Below are 13,145 nucleotides of genomic sequence, written 5' to 3'. Positions count from 1 at the left end.
CCTTATATAGTGACATACATCTCCATAACCCGACAGTTGGACAAATCTAAACATGTTTTATTCAAACAAACATAAATATGCATATAATAAATAATACTACTGACGAAGGCATGGAGGCAGTGGCTTTTATATTTATGTAGAAAATAATCATTTTTGCAATCCTTTAATTCTTTTTTATTTGTAAAGATACAGTTTTTGCGTATTGCTGTACATCCTGCGAGTTTTAGGCAATGTATTTGTAAGGGGCACAAGCAATCTGCACTTGACTTTAGAACTGCTTTCAGCTGGTCTATTGCACAGTCTATTTTAGTTCCTCAAAATAACAACATGCCAACAATGCGCCTTAACACACCTCCTATCTAGACCGGAACACTCATGAGTCCACAAAGTGGTGCAAATGAATTTGCTATTTAAACAACGTGGCACAAAACGGGAAAATTAGGGTTGCGTTGGTCTGAAAATAGTACCAAATCGCACCAAAGACGTCTTGCGCCTTATTGCGCAAGGTGTATGATAGGGCCCTGCATGTTTTGGATGTCTCCTTTGTCTGTCACACCTATTACAGGTCTTTCAGTCTCTGCTAATGAGCTGATGATCTGAATCAGGTGTGTTTGATTAAGGTGACATGGAAAAGATGCAGAGCCGTTGGTCCTCTAGGAACGTGGTTGAGAAACACTGGTAGGACGCACAAAAATTGACTATTACTAATTAACTAAACTATATGTTTACTTTTAGTAATGAAACTAAACTATTCAGCTGAATTCTAAGGTGAAAATCTATATTTCATGAACCTCTGAGACAAAGCAGCAACTATGTACAGTTCAGACGCCTCATTTGTGTCCCATAACAGGCAATAAAAATACACACAACATCTATGAGTGGGTCAGATGAACACCAGGCAGCATGCTGAATTACTTTCACGAGAAATGGCTAATGTTATGCCTGAAGTTAGGCCACACTGCAACCATACTCACCGGTAGTGTGGCGTGCTCTATAGCATTGCCCTATAGAAGATAGACAAGAGACAAGATGTAGGTCAAAGGTCGAGTTTATGACTACCAACGGGTTCAAATGTGAAGTCGGTGAACCGCACTCTCCCATATCAACTTGGCCGAAGTGTTTACGATCAACGCTGAAAGTCCCTCTGAGTGTCAAAGATGGTTTGTGGTCAGGTGGGAGAGGCTGAGGGAGCAAGCGTGACTGATGGGACTGTGGCTTTGGACACGTTATCAGAGTTTTTTGGCTGTGAAGTTGATGGCACACGCACAAATGGTCAGTTCTTGACCTTTCCTGAAAACCATGAGGAGGACATGGCGAGGCTGTGAGTACTGGGCTGCGTAAAGCAGAATGCAATACGTTCACATGCAGAGCTGGAATGTGCAAACACAATAATATAAGAGGCATATCTGGAAGAGTAGAAAACCATTTGACTGTACGTGTGTGGTTTGTTGATGTGTGTGTGAGTGTGTGTGCGCTGATGGAGAAAGTGAGACATTCAGCCTGACCGTAACCCGACCTGGGGTCGAACAAACATTGCCCCCTGTTGGTGAAATCTAGCCAACAATGTGAGGGTTGTTTTGCAGCGGGCTGAAGACAGTCATACTTCTCTGTTACTGAAAGCTTAGAAAAAGACCAGTCAGGAATTTAGGAGATTACAGGAGCGCAGGAAGCAGCATTACTGCCACCAGCCCTGGATCAGAGACAATCCTAGCCAGTCATGCAGACACAGGAAGGTGTTTGCTTGAGGCCCGTAGGAGGGGAAAACTCTTAAAAGCTTTGATTATCAGAAATCCCTCATGACAGGGGTCAAGACCGGGCTGTGCCAGCGCTAGACTTCCTTAACTGAAGCTGAAACCTCAGGTCGCGCCACACGATCTCTTTAACTCTATGTCAGCTGAGCTACACTGGGGCTCATGAACCCAGAACACTGCAATCCTCTTACCAGCAACGACAATACTTGGCCTTCCCTCAAAGTTCAAGTGTACAGTGAGTGCAATCTGCCTTAAAGCGATGGAGTCACTGAGGGGAGACTACAGGCTCAATCAAAGTACGCTTGGTACAAGAAATAGATTACAGGGCTCAGGATAACAGAACGTAAGACTATTATTTATGTATAAAACTTACAAATAGGCAAAACAGAAACGCAGTGAGTGTCTGTAGGCTGCCCACAAAAAAAAAAAAAAAACTTCTATATTGTAGTCTTAAGATACTGTTTAAAGTTTGGGATCAGTGAGATCAGTGGGATTTCTGAAAGAAGACTCTAAAAATCTAACTAGATTAGGTTAACATATTTAAAAATGGTATTTAATCCTTTGATAACAAAACTGAATTTTCTTTATTATTTCAGTTTTTAGGGTTACATAATCTAGCTGGAAAAAAAACTTTTAGTAATCTGACATACTGTACACTACCTGACAAAATTCTTGTCACCTATTCAAGTTTTAGGAACAACAAATAATAACTTGATTTCTAGTTGATTATTTTGTATCAAAAGTGTCTTATATGAAAGACAAAAACCTCTAGATTACGCTTATTTTACCAAAATAAAATATGATCATGCCTTGATTTTTAAGTATTTAATTAGGACAGTAAGGTATGACTTTGCTTAGACAAAAAGTCTTGTCACTTAACAGAAATAATGTACAGTATAGAATATAAAGTCATGGTGCAGTGGAAAAAAAAATTGTGTATTGTGCATCTTACCCTAGACATGTTCAACAATGTTCAAAACTGGTGACTGGGCTGGTCAATCCTGAAGCACCTTGACCTTCTTAGCTTTCAGGAACTTTGATGTGGAGGCTGAAGTAACCCCAAACCATTTTTGGAAATCAAAAATGAAGAAACCATTTTCTTCACCTAACTTGACTGATTTCGGTGAGAATCTTCGGTTCATGTGGGTTCCAATTGGTCTTCTGCAGTATTTTTAATGATTGGGATGCAGTTCATCAGATGATTCATCAGAAAAATCTACCTTCTGGCACTTTTCCAAATGATCAACTACAAGTCAAGTTATTATTTGTTGCTCGAACAACTGGGATCGAAAACAAGACTTTTGTCAGGTAGTGCAATGTATAAGATGTTTTTACGTTTCTTGGGCAAATAGACTTTTCTTTTTTACAATGTAAAAGCCTGTCACTGTTACTTATAACTAATATTTTGCATCATTACTAAATAAAATAAATTATTTTAGTCTACTATTAATGTTATTTCAAGGTTCAAATCTCACTATTAACAAAGTATTAAGACTTATAGCTCAATAAACTTCTAATTTGCTGCTTATTAAAATTAATAAGGTACAGTAGTTGAGTTTATGTATTGGGTATGATTAGGTAAATAGAATAAGATTATACTTTAACTTTATAAGTACTAATAAACAGTCAATATCTTATTATTAGGCAGGTAATAAATAACTAGTTAATACTTAAACTAAACTCATTGCAATTTTTGACTTGCATGAAATGGAAAAGATTGGTGTCGTAGCAGAGACTGAAATAGATTACCTTTCATAAGTTTGGGCTATGTATTTGTTTAAAAAACTGACACTTTAATTCAACAAAAAGCACTGTAATGACCAAAAACGACAGTGATATCTAAAAATTTTGATTTCTATCTGCACATTAAAAGTAATTCTCCACATCAACATATTTGATTCATCTTTGACACTATGATGACTGCTTAAAACAAAATTAGCTGTCATCACGGAAATAAAATGATTATATATATATATATAAATATATATATATATATATATATATATATATATATATAGGTAGATAGGTAGATAGATAGAGAGAGAGAGAGAGAGAGAGAGAGAGAGAGAGAGAGAGAGAGAGAGAGAGAGAGAGAGAGCGAGAGAGAGAGAGAGTAAACGCCACAAATAAAAAATAAATAAATAAAAAATGTGTATATTTACCACCAAGAACATTTTTTGACCGGTCCCACAAACAACAGCTAGAACCATAATCTGTCCTTTTACTGTCCTAAATATTTTATTTATCCTAAGTAACTATGTAATCAGGAGTAAAAAACTATCAAAAAAATTTAATTGATTCAATTTAAAACTTAACAATAATTTGAATGCATCTGTGGATGAAATACTTACAGGCAGGTGAGTAAACACTGCAAAGGTGCTACAGAGAAAAGCGATGAGGTCACTCAGGTAGTCACTGGCCTGCCCACCACCCTGTGCTGCTGTCCAATCATAATCGGCCAGCTGCAGAAACTGGTCAATCTTCTGATTCAGGTTAGTATAAATCTCTTCTTCAGCGGCGTGCCTTGCATCCTAAACAGAGAGAAGCAAACAATGACTAACCAGAGATCCTGACTAGATACAACTGGTATTGCTATAATATTAAATCATAATTCATATATTCTTTGGGAGAAAAGAAGTACCTTGAAGGTGGAGGTTCCATAGAGCTTTGTGGCATTGATGGTGTCAGGAGGCACATTAGTTATGTTGGAGATGAACTCTTCTAGATAATGACAGGACTGCTCCAGGTGAGTGGTGTTGATGATGATCTGCACCAACTTGGGGTATCAAATACATTTTCAAATTATAACTTGTTATAATTTAAGTTTTGTGCAAGTTTTATAACAGAGACTGAAATAGATTACTTCTCATATGTTTGGGTATGTATATATTTTTATACAACAACAAGCACTGAATTTTAGGGGTGTCAAAATTAATTATTTCTTCAATGCACTGCGATGCAGACGTGAACAACATAGTATCTATTAAGTAAAAATCATAACCAGTTATTATGTACTGACATCATTTGTCACATATGCCTTATATGGCGGTGACTTACTATGGTAAGGAAGGAGACAGCTCCAACTACTTAAAAAGCAGACATATGCACAATTCAGTGCTTGTGGGTTTGCTGGACAGTCTTTCACTGACAGGGAAGTACATCAGAACCCAGCTAGGAAAAAAATGAAAGCTGTAATCTCTCCCTCCCTCAGGTCCTTTTGACCTGCTGGCATGTTTGTGAGGTAAAGTTTTATCTCCTCTCTCGGCGGTTACAACAATAACGTTACTTGTGGACTTGTGGACACAAGCATGGCTGCAAAGCGAGTTTTCTCCACCGCGTCACCATCTATAATGGTTCAGCTGATCACTGCGGCCGTTTAACATCAGTTTAACATCAAACACTGTTTGCTGAACAGCTCCAGAGCCAATTAGAGCCCATCATAGCCTTTTTTGCTGAGCCCGTGGTCAATCATAGGCGTATAAGAACTTGCTCAACAACGCTCAAAAAGCAAGCGGGATAATATTTACATTTATTTATTTGCTATAAATGCCCATGTTGTTCTGTGCATGTACTTTTTTTTTTTTTTTTTTAGCAAATAAATTTAAAGGTGCAGTATATATATCTGACTGCTTGTATTAAAATATAAAATTGTAATACAAACAATATATAAATGTATTATTTAATACATTAATTAATATAAATTTTAATACAAGAATTAGGTAAGCATCGTCAATGCATATTGACGCACTGACGTATCGAATGTAACTGAATCGATGGCATGATAATTTTAACCGAGCCGAACCGTGAGACCAATGTAGGTTCACATCCCTGAATTTATCAAAAATGACAGTAATTACATTAAATAATGCTACCTAAAACAGGATTTCTATCTGCATATTAAAATGATTTCACCACATCAACATGTTAGATGTTGATATGACGACTGCTGAAACAAAATTAGCTGTCATCACAGGAATACAGTTAAGCCCAAAATTATTCATACCCCTGGTATGGTATAAATTCAGACTTAAAGTTACTTAAATTCAACCAAAGTTAAAAAGATTTATTTTTTTTGGACCAGAATTGAAACGGGCTTCTCCTAAAATATAATAGAGAATGTACAAGCATAATTGTAGAAAGAAAATATTTCTCAGGATAATTTGAGGATTGAGTATATATATATATATATATATATAGTATAATTTATTAAAATAATAATTAAATATTTTTTAATTAAAATAAAATCATTTTAAATTCTAAATGTTTGCATTGCATTTTTGTTCAAATAAAATAACCTGGGTGAACACAAAGAGCTCTTTCAAAACAAAACAATCTTGGTGGATCAGCATATTTTACAGGCACACATTTAGCAAAGTTCATCTTTTGGCAATAATGCAGTACCTTTTTAATTTAACTTTATTTAAATGGATAGGTTAGGTAGTACAACCATCAAAGAGAAAAACAGAGCTTTGATAAAAAGATTTTAGAGGCAAGAGTAATAACAGCCAGCTAAACTCAATTGGGAGTAACTCTGAAGGGGAAAGGGTATGGAAAGGAAGTTAGTGGTATGTTTAAAGGGACTGAGAGGGTCTGTCTGTGGGAAGCAGATCTGGAGCTGCTTTCAGTTCAGTTAGCTGGTCTGTGGTGCAGAGTCTGAGGTCCACAGGCAGGGCATGCCTGTCAGCAGCAAGGCACTGAGGCGCACTGGTGCTAATTGTGCCCAGACATTTAGCTTGGACCCACTTTTTCTTTCCTCCCTCTCTGCAGTAATGGTGCACTGTGCAGGGAGTGAAGCCCGATGCGGATTCCGGGTCATACTTCCGCACCTCTGCCAGATCCGGGGCAAGAAAGAGGGGGGAGGAAGGAGCCTGTTATCTGATCTGGTGTGTGTGCGTGTGTACATATATGTATGCATAAAGGTAGTAAGGTTAGACTTTGTTTCTGAAAACTACCTGGAACTAACACTTTAGTTTTTTTTTTTTTTTAATATTAGCTGGAATGTTTTTTTTTTTTTTTTTTTTTTACCTTCCCTGCTATTCCTTCATCATTTACTCACCAATGGGACCCATCTGAACTGAACACATGTGGGTATGGTTTCACCAACTGATCGTAAGTTCTTTCTTAAACTGGAATGTAAAGTCCACACTAGAGGCTTAGTAACTACTAGCTAGTTTGTAACTATATTTGTTCTCAGTTTGGTTGCATCACATGTTCTTAGGGCAAACCTTAGTTATTAGGTCGTAAGCTCTCGGTAACGTCAAGCAAAGTCGCATTGAATGACATAATATCCAATAAAAAGCATTTAAATTGTCAAACTGCTTTCAAAATTCTGCAACTAATGCATCTATATAGAACTGTACTTTGAAAATGAAATGACAAATTATGTTTTTATAGCACATTAAATTACAGTCAGTCACTAATAACATACGACGCACACCTACATCGCGAGCAATTAACGCACGCAAAGTTATCAAAACATTCAACTTGGTGACGCAGTGGCGCAGTAGGCAGTGCTGTCGCCTCACAGCAAGAAGATCGCTGGTTCGAACCTCGGCTCAGTTGGCGTTTCTGTATGGAGTTAGCATGTTCTCCCTGCGTTTGCGTAGGTTTCCTCCGGCTGCTCCGGTTTCCCCTACAGTCCAAAGACATGTGGTACAGGTGAATTGGGTAGGCTAAATTGTCCATAGGGTATGAGTGCGCGTATGAATGAGTGTGTGGATGTTTCCCAGAGATAGGTTGCGGCTGGAAGGGCATCTGCTGCATAAAAACGTGCTGGATAAGTTGGCGGTTCATTCTGCTGTGGCGACCCCAGATTAATAAAGGGACTAAGCCGACAAGATAATGAATGAATGAATGAATGTTTTATATCCTACTCGTGAAAGAGAAAAAAGCAGGAAGAAAAACTCAGTCGAGATGAAATTCTCATTTTAATTGATGGATACAATAAACACAAAACACTCCTTGAAAGAAAATTAAACTTCTTTCATAAACCAAAATAAAAATGCACGATTTGGGAGCAAAATAAGGCTCTGAGTAGAGGGAGATCAGTCTTCATTATGATTATAAGCTGCTCAATGTAAACTAATCTCACTGTCATCTCTTTTCACACATGGGGGGAGACTGCTGTAAATATTTGGTCAGAATGTAGCATTACATTTAAATTAAGTTAGATGGTGCACCACAGAAATTCTTAGTAGTGTGTAAGTTGTAACTTAGTGTCCCTTTAAGTCACAACTAGGCTACGTTTTAACATATGCACTGCTGGTGCAACCGGCCCTGCATTTGAGGGGTTAAAATGCTTATTGTAAATATGCTTATACGTAAATACAGTGATCTAAAATAACTTTTTAAAATGAATAAATAAATGAAGTATGAATATCCAAATGAATGGATTGCTGGAGTTCCCAAGGGGTCTATGGGTTACACTTTATTTACCAACTCATGAAATATATATATGAAAAATAATGCACAAACAAATTGAACAGGTAAGGGTCTGATTAAAAAATGGTAAGTGGTCATTCCTTTTGGGATTGGTTAATTTTAAATCAGTTAGTTTAAAGTGGCTAAAGTCAACCATGAAAATAAAGTGCAACAAGTCTACACGATGTGGAGATTGATGAAACTCAATTCACACATTTCAAGTGTAACTTAGCACACAGAAAACAAACAGCCCATACAAATTTTCCTCTCTGTTGATGCTGGATTGGTGATGTGGCATTAAAAGACATGGGACAACAAGGATGTTTAGTAAATACACATAAAATAAGAAGTAAAAAGAAACTCACCTCTGCCAGTCCTACGTTTTTCTTCTTAATGGCATACTGTAGGCAGTGGCTAAGAGTTCGCGTAAGCAGGAGATTTGTAGATTTACGAATCATGTCATCAATTTCTGTAGAGCTGAAAATGAAAAATGATCTAATTAGGATTGAAATACATATATTCATGACTTGGGTACATTTTCTATAAAGATGTTCAGCATTCTGAGTTCACAGAGACTGTATCAGTGGACTAAAAAAGCTGGGGAGATTTTTAATGTTGAACATGCTTATCTTAAATTGCATACACTACTGTTTTATTTTTTTGTTGTCAGTTTTTTAAAAGGAAAAAACTTAAGCTAGATGCTAATCCTTACAGTATAGATGAATTACCAGTTTGTAAACAATCAGGATGCATACGCAGCGAGGTTGCAAAAAAAACCCTGTTAGCGCTAGCATTTACAGCGAGGGAATGACATCTGAAACGATACAGAGTTTGTTGTTTTATTAGAGATAAGTTATATTGATTATATATATATATATATATATATATATATATATATATATATATATATATATATATATATATATATATATATAATGCTTTTCCAGTAATAAGCACAGTTATTAGGCAAAATGAACGTTAAAGTGAGCGGCAATCGTCTTACAGGTCCATTTCTGATAGCACCCTCCAAATGGATATTGTATAAGAAGAAATGGCCAAGCATCCAGTCCAAAATCTACAGCTATCTCACTGAAACTCCAAGTGATTTTACAAGAGAGAAGTTAAAGGCCTACAAGTCTTTGGATGTCTACAATTTTATTCTGTGTGGTCATGTGCAAGAAATAATGTTCCATGATTACCATAATTAAAACTATGTAGTGCTAAAAACTGAGGTTCTGCCTAGTCAAAGACAAGAAACGAAGACATAATTGTACAAGGCCTGGGTCATCATCAACAAGCAAACAACTGCATTCTGACAGCGAACCGCACCTGTACGGCAGGGTATGTCAACTTACAATTTTACTTTTCATTCTAAGCATTCAGTGTCCGCAGTTTTCAACATATTTAACTGTTTTTGCTGAAATCATTGCTGCAAACAAAAACGAGTAATGTGTATGATGCAGCATAGCGTGAACTTAGGACCTGATATAAAATGAGAACTGCAGAATCAAGCATTTATAATTAGGTCCTTACTCATTCAGCTCTTATGATGGCTGTTAGCCAAATACGTCTGCGGTTGGTATTAAAAGCAGTGTGGTGTACGGTAAAATTTAAGTTTTCTATTTTTGGAGTTTTCGAGTTTGGCATCCTACCGCACAACTCAACATGTTTGCTATTGTAACCGATATTTATTTGCAACCGATATGTGCGGCTGAACCCGTGTGACGTAGGTCGGTAATTCCCCTATATAATTTTTAAATTAAAAAATATATATTTTCAAATTAATGATGCTATTTCGTTGTTAGAATAAAAAAAACTATAGCGGTTTCTAAAAATATTTTGTAAAAAAAAATTTGCTGACAATAATTATAAAGTTTGAGCATCAAATAGACTCCTAAAAATGCCTACAAATTTAAAACATCTCTATTTTAAACTATAATATTACTTCACAAATTTATTTTTTACTGTACATTTTTTAAAAACCAATTAAGCTCTGGTGAACATAAAATGTTTTTTGTACATTTTACACTACTGGCCTTGCTAAACATTACAGCACTCATTGAAGCAAATGATTTTCTGTCAAATGGAGATCAGAATAACAAGGTTTCTAACATTTTTTGTGGTCCAGATTTATATCAGCAGTTCTCTGATTCAGAACAACCAATGTATAAGTGTTGCATCCCATTACAAACATTACTGAGAAATAAAAAACACAAAGTGTACCCAAAAAGATCCAGACATTGACTAAAAAAAGGTCTTCACTCACAAACACTTACAGACACGGACTATGGGCAGGATTTAAAACCAAAGAGCCCAATAAAACCCTCTGGGTTTCAGCAACGCATGTTCCAAAAACCGGAGCGCAACCACACACAGATATACGACTTAAATCAACATGACGGGGAAGAGAAGGGATATCACTTTTCTTTACTCTACTCCTCTGTTTTATTGAGGGGCGGTGGGGGAGGGAATGGATAAAGGGGGCTAATTCTGTCCTGTGCTCATTAACACCAATGCAGCTGCATCTTCCTCCTCTTCCTCGATAGAACAATTCACATATAATTAAAAAGAGAGTCAAAGGAAAGAAAGGGACAATGTGCCTCAAACGTGTCAGTCAATGTGAGCCAAGACCCAGGGTGCAACAGCTTTCCCCCTCGATCTGGGCAACAAATGCATTCCTCGCAAATTACTTCTAAATCGTCTCTCATTGTGTTGAGAAAAGCAGAGGAGGAATTTGAAAAACGTTTCTCTCCTCAGCAGGGGGAAAAACTCAGAATTCCCTCCGCTGACTTGGCAAGAGGCGAACGGAGTAAGGAGATGGTGGAGAGAAAAGGGGTGCTATTCAATCACAAGTTGATGAAGCTGCTTAAGGACCAATAAAGAGAAGGTTTTCTTCTACACTTCCATTTCAAACTAGGTTTTGTTCTAATGTCCATGCATGTTGAATCACAGTCATTGGTTTATCGATGTTGAACACAATGTTATAGCTCTGACAATACACAAAGAATTGCTCTTAGGCTTGCTTGGTCCTCAACTGAGGTGAAAAAGTATGGCCTGGCTTTAAATTGAAAGGAAGACATCGGCCGTTTGTGATAATCTGGGAACTGACAATGTCTGAATGATCCAAAGGCCTCAGGCTATTCCTCATGTTAGGAGGGAGGGAGCAATGAAACAGAAAAAGAAATTGTAGTCTGATTAAACACAGACGTTTTACTGGCATTTGCATTTGATTTATTCATCCATTCTACTCTTCAGCGAAAACTGGTGGTCTGATAAACAACGATCTGAGAGAAACCGATGAGGGGAACCAACGGAGACTGAAAATGCCCAATTAACTTCATTGGAAAACAAGAAACTAAACAGATGAAGCAAGCACGACAGATACAGCTCCCACTGGTGAACACAATTAGCAACTCAACCATCACAAAGAGTAAGGTTACAGCTTCAGGTTAACACGATAAATGCGTGAGGGAGAGAGGTCTAAAGTTCGCTGGACATGCGTTGGGGGAGTCACTAACACACATATTACCGCCGTCTGGTCTCCAGGCACCTGCACATGGACTTGAGTCCCTTTCCTCCCCCTCTGACTGCATCTCATCTCAATATTAGCGGAGGGAGACCACAAAGACTAATTGCCTCCGGTGGACTAGTCTGGGTTGTACGCAGAGCTGTTCCTTTGCATCTTTGGTGTGTCAATCATAGGTTTCCGTTTCCAATAGCAACAGGCTTTTTTTCTCTTCTACACCCTTCCATACATACCCAGCATCCTGAAGCCCTCATTGGAGACCTTTGGTTGAACGCCATCTGGCTGCCTATTGCCCTCTTACTCAGTCGCACTTGTGCTAATAGGAATCCATTTTTTCAAATATGAAAAGATCCAGTGAGTCGAGCCATTATTTGACAGTGTTCCTAAATTAGCTGAGCATATGGGGATTCTGGCTTGATCTAGAGCCCTCGGACCCCACACGCCGAGGCACGGACTCCTGCAAACGTAGCCAAAAGAGGTCAAATGTTTATTGTTAAGTTTTAACTGACATCCGAGCAAGGGGATCGGCCACGTTCTAAAAACCACATAGGACATGACTGGTGGATTGTGAGGAGGCAGTGGGTAGCCAAAGTCTCGGTGGGGGTCCCAATAAAAGTGAGACAACTTCCTCTGCCAACACACATACAGTATTATGCATGTATAGACACCTTTAAAACACAATACAAATGTAAATCCGCAAAGGCCCCCTTTTTAAATGGTAATCCCAGAGTGTTTAAAAGCCAGTGTTTAAATTTAACCACTATGTAGCGGGTTGGTTCAACATATTTGACTGCAGAACACCACAACTGTTCAAACTGAATTAAGTAGAGAGAGTGGTGTGATAATGAACTTTAATTATGCACTCGAATATAGTCCAAAAGGATTGCACAGTGGCTCAGTGGTTAGCACTGTCGCCTCACAGCAAAAAGGACACTGGTTCGAGTCCCAACTGGGTCAGTTGGTATTTCTGTGTGGAGTTTGCATGTTCTCCCAGAGTTTGTGTGGCTTTTTTGGGGGTGATCCAGTTTTCTCCACAGTCCAAAGACATGACATGTGGTGTAGGTGAATTGGATGAGCTAAATTAGCCATAGTATATGAGTGTGTGTGAATGAGTGTTTATGCATTTTTCCCAGTAGTGGGTTGCAGCTGAAAGGGCATCCACTGCGTAAAACATATGCCGGAAGAGTTGCTGGTTTATTTCGTTGTGGTGACCCTAGGGCTGGTCTATAGAATCGTTATCGGTTCTAATTGACCAAACACCATTGTCAATATCAATTTTCAAAAGTTTGGTAAGAAGCACTGCAGCGGTTTATACTTTTCCCCATAAACTTGCATCAGAGCAGCAGCAATGATTTGTTTTTGTCCGTTTTTGGCATCCTCCGAGAAAACGCAAGCACAAAGTTCTTTGTAAATGGTTAAGAAATTTATGCGCACGAGCTTGTCACTCC

At 37.9% G+C, this 13,145-nt stretch overlaps 1 protein-coding gene across 5 annotated transcripts in view; it reads right to left on the bottom strand.

The window, feature by feature from the left end:
• Positions 1 to 13,145, bottom strand: part of exoc6b (exocyst complex component 6B) — a 159,894-nt gene that overhangs the window by 54,323 nt on the left and 92,426 nt on the right. For 3 of the 5 annotated variants that reach the window (XM_073907141.1, XM_073907142.1, XM_073907144.1), the window contains 4 exons: positions 8,537 to 8,648; positions 4,393 to 4,527; positions 4,103 to 4,282; positions 975 to 1,004 (listed from right to left, as the gene is read on the bottom strand). In XM_073907141.1, coding sequence (XP_073763242.1) covers positions 975 to 1,004; positions 4,103 to 4,282; positions 4,393 to 4,527; positions 8,537 to 8,648 — 457 coding nt within the window. The remainder of the gene's footprint in view (positions 1 to 974; positions 1,005 to 4,102; positions 4,283 to 4,392; positions 4,528 to 8,536; positions 8,649 to 13,145) is intronic. The other 2 variants (NM_001076730.3, XM_073907143.1) reach the window with 1 other exon arrangement.

The sequence above is a fragment of the Danio rerio genome, chromosome 7, assembly GCF_049306965.1.
Source record: "Danio rerio strain Tuebingen ecotype United States chromosome 7, GRCz12tu, whole genome shotgun sequence".
In the NCBI taxonomy this organism is placed as follows: domain Eukaryota; kingdom Metazoa; phylum Chordata; class Actinopteri; order Cypriniformes; family Danionidae; genus Danio; species Danio rerio.
This window is presented reverse-complemented; position numbering and strand designations above follow the sequence as displayed.